Source organism: Arvicanthis niloticus, chromosome 26 (assembly GCF_011762505.2).
Source record: "Arvicanthis niloticus isolate mArvNil1 chromosome 26, mArvNil1.pat.X, whole genome shotgun sequence".
NCBI classification, from domain to species: domain Eukaryota; kingdom Metazoa; phylum Chordata; class Mammalia; order Rodentia; family Muridae; genus Arvicanthis; species Arvicanthis niloticus.
Window position 1 is genome coordinate 19,061,825 of NC_133434.1, and position 22,588 is coordinate 19,084,412.

The following is a 22,588-nucleotide window of genomic DNA, read 5'->3' on the forward strand; positions in this document are numbered from 1 at the left end:
AAGCTATGCTGGGTTTCTCAGATTTGCCACTGATGAAAATCACTTGTTTGACTCGAAAAAACATGGGGTTTGTCCTGAGACTGGGTCACACTCTTTAGTCTACTATGTAGCCCATAGGCAGGTCTCAAATTCCTGGCTACATTCCTGCCTCAGCCTTCTGAGTGTTCTGTATGTCTATGTCGTAAGCCACAGTCTAAGCTTTTTTTTTTTTTTTTTTTTTTTTTTTTTTTTTTTTTTTTTAAATTTTTTACTTTTTTCTCTTTCTCCCTGTTGCCCTCTGGTGCTGGGGATCCAACTCAGGGTCCTAAGCATGCTAGGAAAAATGCTCTATGAAGGAGCCACAGGCCCAATCCTGGTTTCAGTAGAGAGCCTAAGCTGGCCTTGCTCCTGCAATGTCTGCCTCAAATGCTGGAGAACCAGGCCTATGCCACCACGCCTGTTTCTACGAGTGACGCTCAGAGTGAGAGATGTGATTCATGGCACCTGCCTACCACTCGTGAACTTTTGGTTTGATTTTGTTTTAAAATGGTTTAATATTAGAGATTGTAGTTACAACCTTTCCCCCTTCCCTTTTCTCCCTCCAAAACTTCCCAAATAACCTTGTTCTTTTTCAGATTCATGGCTTTTCCCCTATTGTTAACACACACACACACACACACACACACACACACACACACACATGATGGTATAAAACACCATGACCAAGAACAACTTGGGGAGGAAAGAGGAAAGAATTTATTTCAATTTAGATCTTTTATGTCCATCATTTAGGAAAGTTAGGGCAGGAACTCAAGACAGGAAACTGGAAGCAGGAGCTGATGTAGAGGCCATGATGTAGAGGCCAAGTGCTGCTTGCTGCCTTGTTCTCCATGGCTTGCTCAACCTGCTTTCCTACAGCACCCAGACCACCAGCCGGCAGAGGCACCGCCCCCTGTGGGATAGGCCCTCCCACATCAGTCACTAATTAACAATATACACACATTGCAGGCTTGCCTACAGGCCAATCAATGGAAATAATTTCTCAATTAAAATTCCCTCTTCCCAGATATGTTTAGGTTTTTATTAAGTTGCTAAAAAATTCACCATGATAGTTAGAGTAAACAAAAATAGAGATTTTTTTTTTGGTGTGCTGTGCTTTATTTAGACAGAAATCATGTTAAGAGTGATGTTTGAGTCTTCGTAGAATGTGCTCTTTTCTACAGTCTACTCCAGAAAAAAAAATGAAGCTACTTTATCTTTTTTAGATTCCTGGAACCTAAGATTGGTTCCTGTTTGGATCATATACACACCAGGAGTAATGAGTGGGTAGAGGTTTTGAATAGCAATTCATATAAGTTGACTTTTCTGTGCATTTGTATTGAGGAGGATCCAGCTCAGGCTGGTGTCCAGGAAACCAATGAGGCTCTCGTTTAAATCCTACGGGAAGGAAAGACAATGGGAAAACAATCAACAAGGAGTTTAGTAACAGAGCTCATACTTTTTCTTAGACCTGTCAAAACAGACGAAAGAGAAATTGTTCACTTAGTCACAACGTTCATGTTACTTTTGAGTTCCTTCTAACCGCTGGACACTGCAATGGGTGCTAAGAGTTAAGGATTAATAACAGGAGTCCACCTACTATGTACTGGTTGTGGCGTCTTCCTGTTGTAGTTTGCATCATATGTTGTTTCAAAATAGTGTCCAAACTAGAAAGAAAAAGTAATAGATTGAGAATCTATCTCTGTAGATAGTAATTGGGACAGGAGAGATGACTCAGCAGTTTGGAGCACTGACCACTCTTCCAGAGAATCTAGGTTCAGTTCTCAGCATCCACATACCAGCTCACAACTCTCTGTAACTCCAGTTCCAGGGGATGTGACACCCTCACACAGATATACATGTAGGCAAAACACACACACACACACACACACACACACACACTTGGGTTTGTGTGTGTGTGTGAGATATGTCTGCCTCTGCCTCCTGAGTGCCACCATTGCCCAGTATAAACCTTTAAGATAAAAAAAAACAACAACAACAAGAATCTAGTAGCCTATAACATCAAGAAGTAGGGACAGTGTATCATGAATTCAATTGCTCTGTCATATGAGGAAGATTAGAGGTTTACATGGGATTAGTCTGTCATACTTTCTTATTTATTGGGTTTTTGTTTAGGAGACTGAAGGGCAAGGTTTAGGTAAACAAGTCCAGAGGAGAAGCTATTCTGAGTCAGAAGGCAATCTGTCTGTCTGTAGATTAACAGGCAAGATCCAAACACAGCAAGAGAAAAAGAGATCCACTTATCATCTGATAACTGGCGGGGAATATTCAACTTGATACTAAAGTGGGCTAGGAGGTCCAGCTAAAGGATGATTTCTCATCATTCTGTACAGAAAATCTTACGTGGCCACTGGCATTTTTTTTTCTAACAGAAAGGAAGAGAAAAAGAGAAAGCTATATTACCTGGGAAGGCAAGGGTTTAGGCTTTACAATATTCTTTAGGTCATATCTTTCCTGGTTCCAGTTGCCTACCAGGGTGCGGTCTGAATATGAGTTCTCATTAGTGGTACATCTCCATCCGTACTGAAAAAACTTGGACATGTCATTCCAGTCTGTCCACATTTCGCCATGACCATCAGCATAAATAAGGCTGCCATAGTGTGGGTTTCTGAGATAACAGACAAGGTTTTGTCTCTGGAAAAACAAAGAACATAAAAGCTTAACAAACAGTCAAAGAGCGGGAAAGTTGTCCTTTTCTGTCTCTGTTTTAAAGGTCAAAGTGCTGCTGGGTAGTGGTGGCACATGCCTTTAATCCCAGTACATGGGAGGCAGAGGCAGGTGTATTTCTGAGTTCGAGGCCAGCATGGTCTACAGAGTAAGTTCCAGGACAGCCAGGGCTACACAGAGAAACCATGTCTCAAAAACAAAACAAAACAAAACAAAACAAAACAAAACAAAACAAAACAAAACAAAAGTCAAAGTGCTAACACAAGCACACATTATTAACGTTCCACACTTTTGTCCAAGCATAATTTATATGGGTCTGATTCCTCCTCTTCAGGTACATATGTCCACTGGTCTTTCCTGTCAATCAGCAGTACTGGATGGCTGACTATACAAATGCCACTGTCCCATGCTTCTTGAAATGATGGAAACTATTTCAGCATCCTCAACACCGTATGAGCACTTAGCTGAATGTTTTAGTGAGTTCAAGATGTAAGAGTTGACATTCAAGGGTACTGCTTCTGAGAGAATGGAAGGTAAAAAGCCGAATGACCAGATAACATGATAAACGATTAATGAGAAGTTTTTCAGGTCAGTTTGAATAATAAGTTAACTCTCTTTTTGCCTCACACAGTTTTGTTCACATTCTCCACGTTCTGTGAACATTTATATCTTTCCAACTTAAATATATATCTTATTTCTGTGAAAATTTATGTCTCTCATAGGTACAAGGACATGCAATATGTTACCTACTGAACACCATACTTATAAAGGACAGGCTTTGTGTTTTGATCATTGTTTTTATATATCCTCCCAATCAGTAGTTACCCTCCCAATCAACAGTTCTTTGTACACAGCAGGCAGTAAATATCTGTATTTTAAATTGTTGGCAAGCAATCAAAAGCCCAACTTTTTGTTAGTAAATAAACCTGGCCCTTAGACTTAGGAGCAAGATGGTACCTGTATTATCGATGTGTAACTTGATGGCGAATACAGTGATTTGCTAGAAATTTTCAGAGAGTAACGGTGATTCTTATATGGTGGTTCCATGTTTATTAATGATGTCTCCATACCTGATCTTTCCAGTTCTCCAGATAAAGGTATACAGATCACCATAGACAGAAGGCCATGGTTTGAGAGATACAACTCAACTGCCTTTTCACAGGCAGACAAACCCAATACTATAGCAGTGAGATGGGACTGTAGGTGACTGCCCTCACATCATCTACCTTTGTGAAGATATGTGCATGATGTCACCAAACAGTGTGATGACTTGGGAAGGTGGACTAAGAAAGCCCAACAGGCCAAGTGTTTAGAGGTGAGACTGGCCATAGCCAGAAGGACAGACATCCACTCAGTTGTCAGGGACAGAAAAATAGGGCTGGTTTGATGTTTTCTTTGACCATTTGATTAGTCAGTCACTTAGTCCTGCTGATTTCTGAATCAGGCTGCTACTTTTCATCTTCAATGCCAATTTCCAGTTCAGACCACTGTCTCCTTTTGTCCCTTTTACTGCAAGAAGCCTTTTATCAGGTTTCCTTGTCATCAACCTTGTTCGTGACTACTGATCCTTTTTCCACAGGAAAATGTTTTTGAAAACAAATTATCCTGTCTTCCAAGTTTAAATATCTTAGCACTGCTGTTGTTAGAACACCTGGACTTTTCTTTTTAAGATTTATTTATTTTATGTATATGACTACACTGCAGCTGTCTGCAAACATATCAGAAGAGGGCATTGGATCCCATTACAGATGGTTGTTAGCCACCATCTGCTTGCTGGGAGTTGAACTCAGGACCTCTGGAAGAACAGTCAGTGCTCTTAGCCACTGAACCATCTCTCCAGCCCAGAACACCTGGACTTTTAAATCCCACTTTACAGGTTACCTATACCACCTTTGACTAAGAAAACTACAAAGTTACCAACTGCCACAAACAACAGGTGGTGGTACAAGCCAGCTTCCCAGAGAGTTCTCCTTTTTTAGTTATGTGAATGCACAGATTGGGGTCCGTGCTCAAACTTGCTGAGCCCACTCATGGTAGAGTTTAGTCTAGAGGTCACTTTCCCCCATATTTCTTTGCAAATTCTTGAGCATTCTTTTTAATGGTCTTTAGAGTATTCTTTAGCTAGGTCAGCCCAGGGTGAGTTCTTGGGATGGGAATCATCCATCAGTACTATGAGGAAATGGAATACTTGGTCCTTCTTAGTGGCTGGTTTTCATTTTCCAGCTAACTACCGACATATAGACATGGCCCATTTCATCAATGTTGGGGTGCTAGATGTTCTTTTTAAATGTGATCTTGGGCAGAAAGTTGATTTTTCTGAAGGCCACCTGACCAGGATTGTCAAGAACAAAAAGCCCTTACCAAATCAATAAAGTAGCTTCTTTTTTTTTTTTTTTTCAAATGAATTCAAAGTTTTTCATTTTACATTTTGAAACTTCTTTAAGTTCCTGCATCAGCCTCCTGCTGGCTGTCATATTGGATTTTTAGTGGCTTCTCAGAATAAGGTTTAGGCTATTAAATGGTTACAACACTATTTGGCCCGCTCCCCCTTTTAACTCTTCGGTGTCATCTGCTATTCACTCTCCAGCTAACAGTGTTCAATAAGTTAAATATAACTTTCTTTCACTTTTCACTATGATTTTATGAACATTGTTACTTCTGCCTTTTTAATAATTTTTACCTAGATAAAATGAGCTCCCCTCCCCCAATTAGCTTTCAGGTCAGGCTTACTTCAGGGAATGAATCTATACCTCCTTTCCCTAGCTTGGTAGGGCTTCCCCTTGAGTATGCTTCATTCATAGTGTCCTGAATTCCTTCACTCACGGTGGGTACACACCCCATTCTATTTGAGTTGCCTATTTTGCTGTGTGCATTTGTCATCTGACAGTAGGCAGGCCACTTCTAGTCCATCCATATACCTAACTGCTCTCACAGTGCCTCGGAACAAAAAAGGCATTCAGTGTTACTTCTTGGAAATAGGATATACAAACACCTGGAGATATGTTGAGTAGCTCAGAGAATAGGAGGCAGCCATTTCAGGAGATGGTGCAGTTACAGAGTTCTGGAATACGCAGGACTCGCCTTACCCCTCAGTTAGTGACTGTTATGTGACCTCAAGCAAGGATGGCAAAGACGCTCAGGGCCGTCCATGTTGGGCCATCCGTGTACTGAAAAGAAAACGAGCATCTGGAGGCGCACGAACGTGAAGGGGCAAGGCCAAGAGCTCCATTTCACTTTCTCGCTTGAGCCGCAGCAGTGGCTCTAAGTGTTTATCCAGGTAACTACAAGCTGTTGATGCGTCATCAATTAGTGCCGGGTAGAGTAGGGAGGGGGAGACACGGCCCATGCGAAGGAAGTGACGTAAGAAATGTGCGCCCTAGAGAGCGCCGGCAGGTAGCCGGAGGAGATCATGATTCCTCGGCGCCTCCTGTTGCTCGGGGAGGGGAATTTCTCCTTCGCCGCTTCTCTCATCGACGCCCTGGATCCCGGGGTCAGTGTTACCGCTACTGGTTTCCAGCATCGGGAGGATCTGGAGAGAGATCCCGTAGCGTTAGAGAACCTACAGCGCCTGCGCGAACGAGGTAGCGGGTCCCACCCCTCCGCGAGGCCCCGCCCGGAGCGTGGGGGTGTGGCTCTCGTTGGGAATGCCTCCTGGGGGCGATCACGTGGATGAGCTTGTGTGTACAGGTCTGGGCTGGTTTGCGTGGTTTGCGGGGTGGTGGTATTTGTCCAGGTTACAGATCTTAAGTCTTCTTTTGGTCTATATTTCACGCCCTTAAACTTTTCCAGGCATCGAAGTACGTTTTGGTGTGGATTGCACCCAGCTGGCCCACGCCTTGCAAGCAAACAACAGGGATTTTGATCGAATTTATTTCAATTTCCCTCACTGTGGACGAAAAGCTGGAGTAGCTAAGAACAGGGAACTGCTTGCCAAGTTTTTCCAGAGGTGAGGAAAGACGAGTCCTCGCATGGAAAGTGTTTCCAGGAGTCCATAACCAAGTTACCGAACACAAACTTTGTAGCTTGGGAAATAGTTGCTAGGATACACGAGGAAAGAAGATAAAACCCAGAGAAACCCATAATCTTGTCTTAACGAGGTACATATAACCCTAGATGTTGAAGTACGAATAGGCTTTACGAGGAAAAAGGCAAGATTATTTAAAAAAAAAAATTGTGTTTGGGTGTGGAGGTCAGAGGACAACTTACAGGGGTTGGTTCTCTTTCCATCGTGGATCCAGGAGATAGAACTTTGGCTACCGTACTTGGTGGCACGCACCGTTATCACTGGTCACCTAGATAGTCACAAATTATTTGTTTAAGTATACACACACACACACACACATATGTATTGATATGGATTGCAGCATTTGTGTGCCCCCCCCCCAGGTCCCACTTAGAGGGCATTGGATCCCCTGGGGCTAGAGTTACTTATGGGTGTCACCATCTTATGGGTGCTGGGAATTGAACTTCTGAACAGCCCGTGCTCTTAACTGCTGAGTCCTCTCTCCAGCCCACCTTAAAAATGTCTTTAAAATGCAAAATAGTAAGAGTCAGTATGGCTTGATGACCAAGGGCATGGGTTTAAGAGCCACATAGTCTGGGTTCAAATCCTGGCTCACCATTTACTAGTTAAAACTGTTGGCAAGTTTAGCCCTTACCTGTTTCTTTTTTATCCCCACATCTATAAAATGGGGCTACTAATAGCAGCTGCTTCTTAAAATGATTATGAATTTAAAATAGTGCTTTTATATCAGTATACCAGACCAATAGTGGTGGAGGGCTCCAGTGGGCTATAGGTGTTGAGAAACCTTTAGCAAAGGCAGTATTTTAAGTTAGAGAGTTGAAGTGTAGACGAGTGTGTATAGTGATTATTAAAGCCAGATCCTCATGCACGATGAGAGAGTGCTCAGCCCAGCCCTAAGCTATAGAATAGGCAGAGAGCAGGAAGACATTTTCTAATGGGGAGAAGCAATGCAAATAACGGATTATATATATGGGAGCTTTACGGATTCTGGCCTTTCTGTAGCATACAGGAAAACAATACAAATGCAAAGCTGGTGACTAGTGTTGTGGGGGCACTGGTAGACTTTTTATATGCTTAGGTTTAATAGAGCACTGCAAATAAAATTAATTTTTAATGATTTCAGCGTTAAACCATGTGTGTATTGTTGATTCCTTTGGAAATTCTGTTTCTGATAGCTTTCTGGTATTGTTCTCCCTTAAGCTGTGCAGATGTACTTGCAAAGGGAGGAGAAGTCCATGTGTCACTGTGTAGAGGACAAGGTGGGACTCCTGCTGATAAGCCCCAGAGAGAGTGGCACAACAGTTGGCAAGTAGTTGCCATGGCAGCCCTGGGAGGGTTCATTTTAAGTGATGTCCGTCCCTTTAGCTGTGAGGCTGTGCCAGGATACAAGTGCACTGGGTATAGGTAAGTAATACTATAGGCCTAAACCTTCTCCCCTTCCATCCTTTGCATGAAGTATTAAAAAAAAAAAAAATGAAAAGCAGGCTTTTTGATTTCTAATTTTTTGGTGTAGTTTCAAAAATACTTGTTTACTAATAGAAGCCTTCATATATGTGTGTGTATATAGATACACACATATATACACACACATACACACATATATATGCACATATATATATATATATATGTATATATATGTGTGTGCATATATTTGTATGTATTTATAAATGTATATTAATATATGTGTATACAGTTAATTTAAACTAAATTAAATGTAAATATATAATATTTAAAGAAGTTATCTTTTCATTTATTTTGGCAGGAGTCAGGATAGGCCCTTTCATATAGAAGGTGCTTTGACCTATATCTTCACTCAGAGCTTACTCTTTGAAAGCTCTCAGCCCAGAAAATTCAGAGTCAGACTGGAGGACCAGTGGTTTTACTTTACAGAACCAGAAGCACTTCTAGGAAAGCTGAACAGGTAATCTTGCGTGTGTTGATGGTCTGCCTGCATGTCTGTCTGAGGGTGCCAGATCCACTAGAACTGGAGTTACAGATAGGCGTGAGCTGCCCTATGGGTATTGGGAGTTGAACTCAGGTCCTCTAGAGAAGCAGCTAGTGCTCTTGACCTCTGAGCTGTCTCTCCAGCCCTGCAGGTAATCTTTCATTTAGCTGGGAATCTCTTCTGTCCTTAGTGGTGCCATGGTTGTCTTAATGGTATCTGTATTTTGAATGGATAGTAGATGATGTTGGTACCGTGGGTACTTGTCAGGCTGTTAGGATATAGGGGTGGTGGGCAGATCATATGCTAATCCCAGGCCTGGGAGTATAGTTCAGTGGTAGAGTAACTTGCCTAGCATGCCCAAGACCTGGAATTTGCTCCTGGCTTTGCAAAAACAAAACAAAACAAAACAAAAATTGAACTCCCCCCCCCCCCCAAACAAAAACAACCACCCCAAACCAAACCAAGAAATCTACATGCTATTTCTCCATATGACCAATGATTTGTTGTCAGGATAAGTTTAAGGATACTTGTTTTCAGTATAAGAACAGATGACTTTAATTCTAGCAGTTGTAATTATTATTGTCAGTGAGAAGTTATTTTATGTGGTTAAACAGGCGGTTCCTTGAAGCACCTTCCTGTCATCCTGTCAGAACCATCAATGAGAAACTCATTGCCAAATTGGGCAAAACTTTTCCCTTAAAAAGGCTGAAGTGTCCCCTCCCTTTGTTGTCACAGGGAGGCCCCAGTGTCCTCCCTCTAGCAACCTGTGACCCTCTGCCTACTGTTTGGGTTCATCTACATGAAGATAACTCATATTCTAAGTTCCTGAATGGTGAAATAACACAAGAACTGGAAGAAATTCCTGTGTCAGATTCAGAATGTACCCTTCCCAAGAGTCCTGCGAGAGATGGCTGCAAAGCCGCTCAGGAAGGAATCAGTGAAAAGGTCAAGCTTGGCCTCAGGCCTTCTCTTCTTGTCCATGTTGAAGCTGTCATCCATTCTCCAGAATTCCTCCCAGGCTCTCTGCACATCCTTAGTGGACCTGTCTTTCGAAAGTGCCACATTTTACCTTTTATGATGCCAGCATTTCATGAGACTTTATTCATCCTTGGGTTTAATAAAAATATGAAGGAGAGTTGTCTTCCATCGCTGCTGGATCACCTGAAGGATGCTCTAAGTAACCTGACTCAGACATTGCAGGAGGGCTCCAGTTTGAACACTTCGGTGGAATTTGTCCTTCAACCTAATGGAAAGGATTATATAATTCATGCAAAGCCTCTTAATTTTGGCCCAGACTGTACTGAGAATCTGATTATTGGGTCTATTGTCACATCTATGATTGTTAAACATAAACATCAGTATTTTGTGTTTGTTTCTATAAACTTGGACTTACTGGTTATGCTTGCCTATGATATTTCTGATTGGAGAATATTGTGGACTTTTGATAACCGTTTCCTGAAAAGATTTGCCGCTGGGAAAATAGAACACTTTCAAAGCTATTCTCTGTATCCGCCACGCTATGTGCATGATGTTAGTTTCTGGTTAGATGAAAAGAAAGCATTTGATGATATGGAGTTTCACAGTGTAGCCCGAGCGGTGTCCCAGGACACTATCGTTTCTGTACAGTTCCTTGATCGTTTTCAGCATCCAGAGACTCGACGGGTCAGTCTCTGCTATAGGTTGACCTATCAGGCGTGTGATAAGGCGCTCACCCCACAGCTGGTAGCGGCAATGCAGTCCCAGTTCAGAAAAGAGATTCAAAGGCAGCTACACGTTTCACCTCGATAGGTTAGTAACATCTTTCAGCGTATGTTGTCTGTAGGTGAAATAGAACAACTTGAAACTTGTTCCTTTCTGGACTCTGGTGGTTTTGTTTTGTCTTGTTTATTTGTTTTGTGTGTGTGTGTAAAAGTTTTTGGTTTTTTGTGGGGTTTTTTTTTTTGTGACTCAAGTGTTGATGGACCCCAACGATGCCCGCAACATCATTTGAATGCATAGATTGACTGGTCATGGAGGAGCTGGCACTGTGTCCTTTGATCCCAGTGCTTTGGAGACCTGCCAAGGCTACACGGTGAGGTCTTAAAAAAACCAAACCGAACAAAAATACCCCTCCAGACCCGTGGCTGGTGACCTTATTGTAGTTTAGATTTTTTGATCCTGAGTGATGACTGAAACAACAAACAAAACAAGTATGCTGAACTTTACCGTTGTCTTGCTGAAGAGGCTATGGAACCTGGATGTCTCACCACATGTATTTAAATATACCACAGTCTCAGTTTCTCTTTCTGGCCTCACCGAACATACGTGTGTTTTATCGAATGCGTTACACATTTGGGATTATCATCGTGATACTGCTAACCTTCATCATGGGCTATTGAAGTCGTCGAGCCCACAAGTGTCAGAGCTCTGGTTGTCTGACCAAAGCTCTACATTCACATCCTCACTGCTCCCTCCTTAGTCTTCATCAAAGGATACAAGTGTGTTCAACTGCTTGGATGTGGGCGTGGTAATTAGTCACTATGAATGAGAACTGATGTGTATGATCAATCTCCATTTTTACAACTTAGGAAGTGGCATTATAACTTTTTGGGACTCTGTCAACCTCGATGTTCCCTCTAGAATTCTGTATGCATTTCTACTGGTAGGCAGCACTGGGTTAGGATTGGGTGAGCAATCCTACCTGTAAAGTATCTTTGTGAAAGGCCCCTGAAACCAAGTCCGGACGCCTTCCCCTTAAAACAAGACAAAACAAAACAAAACAAAACAAACTGCTCCCAACAAAAGCTTTTTTACCTCTTAAAAAAAATTATTTTATGTGAGTGCTCTGCTGCATATGTATCTGGCTGCCTGAAGAGGGCATCAGATCCCCCTATGGGCTGTGAGCCACCATGTGGTTGCTGGGAATTGAACTCAAGAGCAGTCAGCGCTCTTAACCGCTGAGCCATCTTACCAGCCTCGCCCCCCCCTTTTTTTTTTTCTTTCTCAAAAAAAATTTTTTTTGTTGTTGTTAATGTAGTGAGAATAGTATGTGTTTGTACTCAGTTCTCAATTGGAATAATAGCTCCACTTATTACCCAAGCAACTTTGGACGTTGGCTTCCTTAACAGTAAAAGCAAGGAGGCTGAGGGAATTCAAAAGTACGATGTAAAAAAATGCCTACAACCGCGTTGTAGCAACGACAATGACATCTGCCTGCTTGGATTATCTGCGTAGCATTTCTAAATGTTTCACTTCTCAATGTGAATTCTGGCCTCGCTGGTTTGTCTCTCAGGAACTATTGGCTGCCTTCATCTCTCTCAACAAGATAAGGCAAGGTGTTAAATGTTAAAGTGACCTTTTAGAGACCTCTCCTTGGGTAGGCAGCTGTGCTATACCTCCACACACTACACTGTAGCGGTGGCAAGGTGGCAGTGGGAGGGCTAACGGAGGCTGCCGTTCTGGCCTTCGCCCCAATTGGTCCATTGATACAGTATTTCAGTTTTTATTGCGCATGTCAAGGCTTTTTGTCCCTCGGCGGACACTGTTTCCCAGCCAAGCAATGTCTGCGCCTTCACCGATTTTTTAGCGTGCTGAATTCTATCCTTTCCCCGACGCTGGGCATGGCGAGCCGAAGGGCCCGGCAGCGCCTCAAGGGCGGCGGCGGCGGCAGCGGCAGCGGCGGGGACGCGGGCCCGGCCACGGAGAAGCTGGGGGAGCTGCCGGGCAGCCGGGAGGCAGGCGCGGAGCCGCGGCCAGAGTGCGTGTGCGGTAGGAGGGCGTGGCGGGCGGCTCCGGGGTGTCCGCCGCGAGCCGGAGCTCTGCGTTCACCCGGGGGTCGGCTCTCCGCCGTGGCTCTGCTTTCGCGCAACCCGGCGTGTCTACTCCTGCCCCTCGTGGGAGCGTCCCGGTTCGCCCCTCCGCAGATCCTGCATCTTTGCAGCGAGGGTCTGCCATGCTTCAGGTTCAAGTCCACAAGAGCAGGTTTCGCGCTGGTAGAGTTAGCCGAGCCTCTGGGGAGCCATAGGCAGGAGAGTATGCCTTTTACATCTGAGTCTCACTGCGGTTTACTGTCTTCTCCCTCCCTCTGGGCCTCCAAGCCGGTAGCCTGTAGGTTAGGTCTGCGTTAAAGGGGCTGTCAGCATATGAGAACTGGGGAGGTCTGTATCTGCACCTTATATTAAGCCTCATTCATTTGAAGGAGGAGGGAATAGATAAAGCCGTGACAAGGAATGACTTTAAGGAAGAAATGGAGAGTGAGAGCATTGTGGTCTTCATGTGAGTGATTAGTTGGTTTGAGGTGAAACAGGCCAAGGTGTATGAATTAGTGTGTACCTTAGAAGCAGGAAGTAGACGGTGTGATTGAAAACACAATTCCTTATTCATTCTCAAAGATAACAAAGCCTTGGTTCTTTTAGGTGAATGGCTTTATTGCGGCGCCGTCTTTTGCCATTCCTGTCTTTTCTGTCTGGTTTTAGTCTTCCCTAGCAGAGCCTTCCTGATAACACTAATGATTTTGCTTTTTCCTTCTGGGCAGATCTGGAAATAAAGCAGGGCAAGTCTGGGCCCCTGAAGGATCCACTGCTTTCAAGTGTCTACTCTCAGCGAGGTTATGCGCCGCCCTCCTGAGCAACATCTCGGACTGTGATGAAACATTCAACTACTGGGAACCAGTAGGTGATCTCCTTAGCTGGGCTTTAGTTTTTGCCATCCTAGGGATCTAACCTGTGGTTTTGGGCATTGGAAGCATATGATTTACCACTGGGCTACGTCCTCAACCCCTAGTTCTGGGATTCTGGCTTTTGATCTTGATTTGGTACCTCGGACAAATTAAACATGTAGAATGCAAGTGTGGAAAATATTAAAATAAATTGTTTTCATTTTTATATCCTAAAAACTGTTGATTTGTGATTGTGAGGAGGATTATAGTTCACATCCCAGCAGCTCAAGTGTAGGCGACTCCAGCTCCAAAACAAAATATGACAGCCCAGCACAGTGGTGCACACCTTTAATCACCAGCTCTCAGGAGGCAGAGGCAGGCAGCTCTTCTGAGTTCTAGGCCAGCCTGGGTCACATAGAGAGACTTTGTCTCAAAATAAAAGCTAATTTGATGCCCTCTTCTGGTTTCCACAGGCACACAAATGTATACCTACACTCATGTAGATATCTGCACATAAATAAAACCGATCTTAAAAGAAAGTTCAGATTGTTGATTTAGTTACTACTGAAGTCTGTGGCCTTTATCTGGCACACTCAAAGGTGATACTTACAATTATCTTTTAAATGGTTTTGTAAGCCTAAGTTATCCTTGTGGATGAAGGTTTTAAAGCTAATGATTACTCCAAAACTTGAGGGAAATAAAATCACGCACTTTCCTCATGTCCAGATCACATTTCCTAAACAGAAGCTACATTCTTCTAACTTTTTAACTTTATTTCTTCTTATGTTTGCTGAAATAGTTATGCTGGCTAGTTTTATGTCAGCTTGACACAGGCAGAGTCATTAGAAAAGGAAGGAGCCTCAATTGAGAAAATGCCTCCATAAGACCCAACTGTAGGGTAAGCCTGTAGGGCATAGTCTTAATTAGTGACTGATGGGGAAGGGTCCAGCCCACTGTGGGTGGAGCCATCCCTGGGCTGGTGGTTCTGGGTTCTATAAGAAAGCAGGCTGAGCAAGCCTTGGGGAGCAAGGCAGTAAACAGCACCCCTTCATAGCCTCTGCCTTAGCTCCTGCCTCCAGGTTCCTGCCTTCAGGTTCCTGCCTTCACTGCTCTTGATGATAATTGTCACATGGAACTGAATTTCCTTCTATTGGTTTCTCTTGTCCAACTTCGATGTGGTAGCTTTTATCTTATTATATCTTAATCTTATCTTGATGTATTTTTTTAAAAAATGAATGAATGAAAACCTAGCCACTAGGGTAAAGGTTAACTGTCATTTATCCCTACTGAGAGAGGGAAAGTCAATTTTGTCCAATAAAGTGGCGCTGGGTATACAGCCACTCCAGGACAGGCCTCATGCTGACCAGCATATAATGGACTCCACAGTTTTGTTTCTGTGCTTTTATTTGGTTACAGTTTGGTGTTGGTTCTTTCCCTTTTTGGATATGGTTTAATCTTGTTTTCTTGGTTTTGTTGTTGTGTTGAGTCTTTGTTTCTTTTTTGAGAAAGAATTGAAAAGTTGGATGAGTAGGCAAGGGGAGAGGATCTAGAGGTATGGGAGAGGGGAAGGGTAGGATCACAATATAAAGAAGAAATGAACCCTCTCCTCTCCAAGTTGCTTTGGGTCACCATGTTTTATTACAGCAAGAGTGGCCTTCACTAGGGCGGTAGTGTTGCTCACAGTCCCACTTGCAGTGTTGTTTCTTGAGGGTTTTTTTTTGTTTGTTTGTTTATGGTTTTTAAAAACTGACTTCCTATTACAGAAGGTTTGGAAGTTATCGGATCACAGTTTGTATCAAAAAACAGAAGATGCTTCGTGTGTGTGTGTGTGTGTGTGTGTGTGTGTAGCTTAAGGAAAATAAAAGAGTTACAGTTTTTCTGTTTTGGTTAAACATTATTTTAAAAAAGCCAGTAAAATTTTAGCTTCTTAATTTAAAAATATGAGGTCATGTGTTTCTTTTCTTACTCATTAGTTACAGATGTTAATCCTCAACGTTTTGTCTCTAACAATTTCAACACAGGCTCTTCTCCTGTAAGCCCTCCGGAGGGGCTCTGCTAGTGTAACACATCTGTTTGTACTTTCAGACACACTACCTCATCTACGGGAAGGGGTTTCAGACATGGGAATACTCCCCCGTGTATGCTATCCGCTCATATGCTTACCTGTTGCTGCATGCCTGGCCTGCTGCATTTCACGCACGGATTCTGCAAACCAACAAGGTAAGGGCTGGCTCATCTGCTAGCACTCACATCTACCGAGAGGTAAGGCTGGGGCCAGAAGAAAAGGGAACAAAATTGATTGATGGCCAAGAGGCTGATTTCTTTGTTTTCTCTTTTCATTTTTCTTCTTTGAGATGGAGTCTTGCCATGTTCTACAGACTCCAGGGCTTTCCCTCGTTTCCCAGGTTACTGTGTCTGTGCCTCTTTGAAAGGACTGTCTGTCAGTCGTCATTCCACCTGTGCTAGCAGAGCAGCTCTAATGTACGTCGTGTTATGTGATGGGACGGTGACCAAGTCTAGTCTGCCTTTGTACCTTACAGTTCTCTGGGGAAGAGTAGGAAAGATGTACAAGGTGTGACGGGGAGCAGTTTCAGAGGGCGTCATTTAAGTTGAGTGCTCAAGACCCTGCTCAGGGTTAAAGTCTCCGACAGTCTGTGCGTATGTGGTATGTGGTATGAATTTCTTTTTAAGTTTTGTTTGTTTGGAATTCACTAAGTTACTTGAATATTTAGGTTTATGACTTTTGCCAAATTTGGGAAGAGGGGTATGTATGTGTGTGTGGTTGGTTTGTGTGTATGTGTTATACATGTGTGTGTGTTATACATGTGTGTTGTGTATTAAACACGTGTGTGTTGTATGTGTGTGTATGTGTGTGTGCATGCGCAGGTTTGTGGGCCTGTGTGAGCACATGTGTCTGTGTATAAGTGCAGAAGCAGAGGAGATAACACATATCTTACTCTTTTGCTCTCTGCCTTATTTCTTTGACACTGGCTCTCTCACTAAACTGGAAACTCCATTTTACCTAGGAGATGGTCAGTGAGCTCCTAAGAACTGCCTGTCTCTGCCTCCTGATGCTGAGGTTAAAAAAACACATGGCCAACCACACCTGACTTTCACATGGACACCGTGCCTGAATGCATGTCTTCTTGTGTGTATGACATGTGCTTTTAGTTGTGGAACCATGCCCCTATCCCCAATTCTGGGAGGCTTTTAACTGTTATTTTTAATTGTCCGTGTGTGTATGTGTGTATGTGTGTGTGCATGTGCACGTATGCACGCCTCCTGCCTGTGGAGTTTAGAGATGTCAGAACCCTTGAAGTTGTAATTACAGGTTGCTCAGCTGCCTGACATGGGAACTGGAAATTGAACTCTAGTGTCCTCTGGAGTAATATCACATTTTTTTTTTTTTTTGGTTTTTTCAAGACAGGGTTTCTCTGTGTAGCCCTGGCTGTCCTGGAACTCACTCTGTAGACCAGGCTGGCCTCGAACTCAGAAATCTATCTGCCTCTGCCTCCCAAGTGCTGGGATTAAAGGCGTGCACCACCACCGCCCGGCTTCACAAATTCTTAATCACTGAGCCATGTCTCTGACACTAGGAACTGTCTTTGTAAATTGAATGTCTAAGGTTGAGGAAAAGGCCAGCCTTATTATAGTTCGATTATGGAGAGAGTGTGGGGTGGATTGAATGAGACTGAGAGGTAGGAGGAGTCCAAATTTGTGTATGACCCAATTGGATTTAATGCTGTTAATTTTTTGTTCATGTCTCCCCCCACCCATTGACAAGTTTTTGGAAGAGAGATATGTTTACAGCTGCACTTTTTCACGATGATCAGAGAGGCGAGGCACATAGAAAGAGGCAGGACACTGTTTCTCCTTCTCCACCAAGTATCATGTTTCTGGCTTTTTAGGTTTTGTTATTGCTTATGAGCTTGTTAAAGGAAAAATAAGATGGAGGACTCAATAGAGAACCAGTGACTTGAAGCACTTACAGTTTTTATTTCTAGTTGAATGTCCATATCACATTGAACTTGCTGTTCCCAGAGTCCTCTTCTATCACTGTCACCTGATGTATGTGACGTAAACAGCAGATGTTCCAGTTTCCATCAGTGGCTTTGTATATTGTGAATAAAAGCAACTTGGAGGGAAGGGGTTATTTGGCTTACACCTCCAGGTCACAATCCATCATTAAGGGAAGTTAGCTCAGAAACCCACTCAGGGTAAGATAGACACCATGGAGAAGTGCTGCTTGCTGGTGTGCTCCCTAGTTCCTGATCAGCTGACTTTCTTATTTTTGTAGACAAGGCTTGCCTCAAAGTCACAAAGATCTGTCTGTTTCTGCCTCCCCAGTGCTGGTATTAAAGTGTGTGGCACCACACTGTTCTAGCTAGCTTTCTGTACAGTCCAGGGCTAGTTGCTAGGGGATAGTGCTGCCTGTAGTGGGCTGGACTCCCCTCCCCTACATCAGTCATTAGTTGAACAGTCTCTCATAGATGTAACTTCATTTGATTAAGGCAGTTCTTCAAGGGATGTTCTCTTCCCAGGTGATGCTAGGTTATGTCAAGTTGGTAATAAAAAACTAACCAGGATACGTGAAGATGGGGAGAAAATTTCCCCTTTGTTCCTCCTTCAGTCCCGTCTCCCTGTTGGCCCTGCCAGCCTGAGTCCATAGGGACCCACTTGTAAAGAGATTAAAGCTTGTAGAGCAGTGACCTCAGTCTTTGTGTCTCAGCACCTTTGGGGTTGCATATCAGATATCCTGCATATTAGATATTTACATTATGATTCATAGCAGTGGCAAAGATATAGTTATGAAGTGGCAATGAAAATAATTTTATGATTCGGGCTCACTGCAACATAAGGAACCATATAAAGGGTTGCAGCACTGGGGAGACCGAGAACCACTGCTGTGGTCTGAACCCTGCTTCCTAATGCTGAAGATAGGGTGGGGAGTGGGTGAAAGGTGGTGTGTAATGCTAGCACTCTACTCCTGGCTGCATTTCCCCTGCTATTCCCTGTGAGTATTCTCTGCCCTGGATCTGTGTGTGAATTCCTCTGCCATATGCACGGGTGGGACCCCACACCTAGGCCCTGACTCTTGGCCATGAAGCCCTGAAGTGTAGCCTTCCTGTTTGTAGCCTCTGACTTTCTCTTGTACCTGAGCTGCTTCCCACTGTGAATGGGCTCCCTGGCAATTAGCAGGTGGAATGTTTTTATGTATTGTCATTCAGATATCCCTTTCTGTGAGTTACCCTTTCACATCCCTCGCTTGTTTTTAATGTTATTTTTTAGTGCAGTATACTTTTATTTTGGGTAAGATAATTGACAGATTCTTACAAGAAGACAAAGGCACAGCATGCATACATACTGAGTTTCCAGTTTGCCTCTCTGACCTTTGCTTGTTTTTAAGTTAGATTTTCTTTTCTCTTTTGAGATGGTCTCTCACTTTGTAGCCGTGTTGGTTTCTTACATTTATCCTGTTGTGTATGGAAGCGGAGTTATGCTGCAGGGACTCAGTGCACCTAACATACAGTTCTCTGTAACATAAAAACTAATCAAGGGACTGGAGGAGTGGTTCAGTGGGTTTACCAGCACTGGATGCTCTTCCAGAGGATGTGAGTTCGTTTCTCAGCATGGTTCACAGCCATCGCTAACTGCAGTTCCAGGGGATCTGATACCCTCTTCTGGCCTTCTTGGGCACTGCGTGAAAGTGGTGCACAGATAAGTAAGCAGGCAAAACACTCATAAAATAAAAATAAGTAAGTCTTAAAAGTTAGTCAACTCTTGCTGGGCGGTGGTGGCACAGGTCTTTAATCCCAGTACTTGGGAGGTAGAGGCAGGCGGAGTTCGAGGCCAGCCTGGTCTACAGAGTGAGAGTGAGTTCCAGGACAGCCAGGGCTACACAGAGAAACCCTGTTTCGAAAAACCAAAAAAAAAAAAAAAAAAAAAAGTTAGTCAACTCTTATTGTTATTTTTATTAATCTTATGCCATTAATCATAGAACTTGTTAACCAGTATTACAGACATGTAGGAGACAGGAGTTAAGTACCTCAATCCCAGCCTTTCATATGCATGCAGTTTCTAAAGCTGTAATGCTGATGTCTTTTGTAAATAATCAGTATTTAAAATTTTATGGCTCTTTAACACATGCTGTTGTAACCAGATGAGGTATCTTACAAATACAGTCCTAGCACTTGGGAGGCTGAGGTGAGGGGATTACTATCGGTTTGAGGTCATCCCAGAGTCCATCGTGAGTGTCAGACTAGCCTGCGTTGTGGTGAGACCCCACCTTAGAAGGGAAGGGGGGAGGAGAGCACTGACCGAGTGAGCGGCACTAATCGGCTTCTCTGTCCTTGCAGCCGAGCAGTCATGAATGGTTAGTACTCTCTGTAAGTCAAGTGTTGCATGGTTAGTTGTAAACTTTGGTATTTTGCACTTTTTTTTTTTTTTTTTTTTTTTTTTTTGGTTTTTAGATACAGGGTTTCTCTGTGTAGTCCTGGCTGTCCTGGAACTCACTCTGTAGACCAGGCTGGCCTCGAACTCAGAAATCCGCCTGCCTCTGCCTCCCAAGTGCTGGGATTAAAGGCGTGCGCCACCACCGCCCAGCTTATTTTGCACTTTTTACTAAATTAATAGTGTTACAATCAGTGTTCTTATGAATGGAGGCTCCCACCCCTCTTACAGTAAAAGAAGTAGGTACACTGAGCCTGGAGATTTGAAAATCCATGTGGTTCTCAATAAACTCGGCTCTTGAAGAGGATTGTAGCAGTTCATAGCACAGTTTACTGACAACAGCCGAGACCTTTTCATCCTCACAGGCTTGCTGGCTCCTGTTGCTGACCTCCATTTTTTTTACTCTGGGTTTCTTTCAGATTCTTGTATTCTACTTTTTGAGATGTCTCCTGGCTTTTGTGAGCTGTGTTTGTGAACTTTACTTTTATAAGTAAGTACCGGAAATCCTACATCCAGAAGTGCTAGGGGCCCCTGTAGCACAGATGCTGGGTGGCTCAGACAGCTCTCCTTCCTCCTCCTGGTGTTCTGGCTGAAGGGCACCTTCTCATCTGAAACGTCATTGAAGAGGAGTCCTAGCTTCTGCTCCCCTTGGCACACTCTGGTTTTAGTTTGCAGTACATGCACACTGGTCCTCAAAGGAGTCAGTGGAACCTTATTTTTGATCTCTGTGGAGGGTTGGTTCCTTCTCCCCTGGAGCTGAGCTTACAGAGACTGTTGTTAGGAGGATTCTGCTCTTGTTTGCACTCAGCACATTGCCTCACATCAAGTAGCTCTTAATCGATTGACTATTAATGAATCCATATGCATTAAGTAGTCTAGAATAAAGTAGCTGCCTTTTAAGAAACATAACACCTAAAAACCATTTAAATTTAATAGTGCCTTAACATATTAAAAGGTCCTCAGACTTGGGGCTGGAGAGATGGCTGTGCAGTAAAGCATATTAGCTGCTCTTTGAGAGGACCAGGGTTCATTTCCCTGTACCCATGTGGCAGTTAACAATGCTCTGTAATTCCAGTTCCAGAGGATCTGACACCCTCACACAGACGTATGTGCAATATACAGGAAATAAAAATGAATGGAAAACAAAAACATTTTAAAAATTAGAAAATTAAAAAGATGCTCAGCCTTAAGGACCATTATAAAATTCTCTGAATAGCTGGCTGTGTCAGGTTAAAATTAATTCATGGCTTTGACTCTGGGAAGAACAGAAGTAAAAACAAAACCAGTTCTCCTGCTGGGAATTGTACCCTTGAATTGGTTTTCATGAGGATTTTGGCCTTAACTCAAATCACCCATGTCGTCTCCTAAGTCCCACAATGAGGATTTGTGGGTAAATTGTCCTGGGTGCTAGAGGCCCCATACAGCATGTAAAGATTTATTGGACTCTTAACCCAGATGACAAAAAAGTCATCAGGAATGAAGTTGTAATGAACAAGAAGGTATGGGAAAGGCTGGACGAGTGGCTCTGTCTGTGGTAGAGCACTGGCTTCCTGTGTGCGGGGCTCTGGGCTCAGTTCTCAGGGCGGCAAGAGATAGAACAAAGAGGCCAGGATGGAAGCTCCTCACAGATCAGGAGAACCATAAAAAGAGCCAGGACATGGAAGAGCCGGAAGAAACAACAATTGTCTAAAGGCTGGCCTGTGAACTGTTGCTTGTTAGGAGTTAATAAAGTGAAGATAATACTTACTGTGTGTAGAGATGTGGAAGAGGAAACTGAAGCCATATGAACAGCAAGAGCCTCCAGAAATGACCAGGCCAGTGGGAAAGATGGAGAGAGAGACCCTAGAGAGATGAAAATGCAGTTGTTTTATGTTGACTTTATATTTATATGCATGTGCATACATACATACATGTATGTGTATATGCAGCATCCATGAAATCCATGTGACATTGATATTTAAAACTCAGTAGATAACCTAAACAGATTAAAACTGCTAGTAAACAGAGCAGTAAAGTGAAAGATTAATTTGAAGAAGTTATTAGGAATAACATATAGAGAAAGAAATAGAGAGGAAGTAAGATGTAGAGGTATTTACATCTGATCTGATCTAGAGAACGAGAACACGCAAGATTCAGGGGAAACAGCTCACAGCTTTCCACAGGCACTGAAAATTGAATCCATAAACTGAGTAAACCTTACTTTGTAACTTGGAAATATAAAGAGAAAAGTGTATAAGATACGAGTGATAGAGAAACCATCTTAAAACTGACCAAGAACTAATGGAGAACCTCTAAGGACAGTGCGACTGACAGGACTTCCCAAGAGCTGGAAGACTTGGAGACAAAAGCCATCAACAGCAGCAGGAACAGAAGCGCTTCATAGCACTGAGTGGGGGCTGGAGGGTGGCTTGGTGGCTTGGTGGCTTGGTGCCGTGCTCATGCCCTGTCCAGAAGTGAGCGCTGCATAGCACTCCTCCCCAGCCTCTGGCTCTTAAGTTCTTTCTGTCCCCTCTTCAGTAATGTTCCCTGGACCTTGCTGGTGGTTTGGTATCCATGTCCCTTGCATTACTGCGCACTCTGTACTCATTCTTGTCACTTGAGTCAGTGACGAGTCTCTGCATTAACTGTTGACCACTGCAAATAGTTGCCTTTCTGTCCAAGGTTGAGTATGGCACTGATCTATGGATGTAAACAGAAATACTTAGAAAGAAGGTTTCTTAAAATTAATGTGTATAGGAATTTTAATTTCATGTATGTTTATGTACTTTGCATGTGCCTAGTGTCCTGAGAGGCCAAACGAGTGCCAGATTCCCCAGGAACTGGATGG

General features: G+C 43.3%; 3 protein-coding genes across 8 annotated transcripts in view; 2 read left to right on the forward strand and 1 right to left on the reverse strand.

Moving 5' to 3' along the window:
• Window positions 1-712: 712 nt before the first annotated feature.
• Window positions 713-6,083, reverse strand: Cfap68 (cilia and flagella associated protein 68). 3 transcript variants are annotated; one of them, XM_076925160.1, is made up of 4 exons: window positions 5,699-6,083; window positions 2,443-2,673; window positions 1,619-1,685; window positions 713-1,416 (listed from the first exon to the last, which is right to left on the reverse strand). In XM_076925160.1, exons 1-4 carry the CDS (start codon window positions 5,738-5,740, stop codon window positions 1,256-1,258), a joined length of 501 nt encoding a protein of 166 aa, XP_076781275.1. In that variant the 5' UTR covers window positions 5,741-6,083; the 3' UTR covers window positions 713-1,255. The 3 variants fall into 3 exon arrangements, with proteins under 3 accessions (XP_076781275.1, XP_076781274.1, XP_076781276.1); XM_076925159.1 differs by lacking the exon at window positions 5,699-6,083 and adding an exon at window positions 3,664-5,674; XM_076925161.1 differs by lacking the exons at window positions 1,619-1,685; window positions 5,699-6,083 and adding an exon at window positions 3,664-5,688.
• Fdxacb1 (ferredoxin-fold anticodon binding domain containing 1) lies at window positions 6,060-10,522 on the forward strand. Of its 2 annotated transcripts, none has more exons than XM_076925155.1 (5): window positions 6,060-6,287; window positions 6,496-6,652; window positions 7,931-8,134; window positions 8,493-8,651; window positions 9,290-10,522. In XM_076925155.1, exons 1-5 carry the CDS (start codon window positions 6,116-6,118, stop codon window positions 10,461-10,463), a joined length of 1,866 nt encoding a protein of 621 aa, XP_076781270.1. In that variant the 5' UTR covers window positions 6,060-6,115; the 3' UTR covers window positions 10,464-10,522. The 2 variants fall into 2 exon arrangements, with proteins under 2 accessions (XP_076781270.1, XP_076781271.1); XM_076925156.1 differs by having other exon boundaries at window positions 6,287-6,393.
• Window positions 10,523-12,178: 1,656 nt separating this feature from the next.
• Window positions 12,179-22,588, forward strand: part of Alg9 (ALG9 alpha-1,2-mannosyltransferase) — a 60,498-nt gene continuing 50,088 nt past the window's right edge. For 2 of the 3 annotated variants that reach the window (XR_013107559.1, XM_076925157.1), the window contains exons 1-4: window positions 12,179-12,411; window positions 13,189-13,324; window positions 15,397-15,531; window positions 20,181-20,251. Coding sequence is in view for 1 of the 3 variants with exons in the window: in XM_076925157.1 (XP_076781272.1) it covers window positions 12,275-12,411; window positions 13,189-13,324; window positions 15,397-15,531; window positions 20,181-20,251 (479 nt within the window). In the remaining 2 variants the exon portion in view is untranslated. Of the gene's footprint in view, window positions 12,412-12,468; window positions 12,616-13,188; window positions 13,325-15,396; window positions 15,532-20,180; window positions 20,252-22,588 lie in introns of those variants that run through there. The other variant, XM_076925158.1, reaches the window with a different exon arrangement.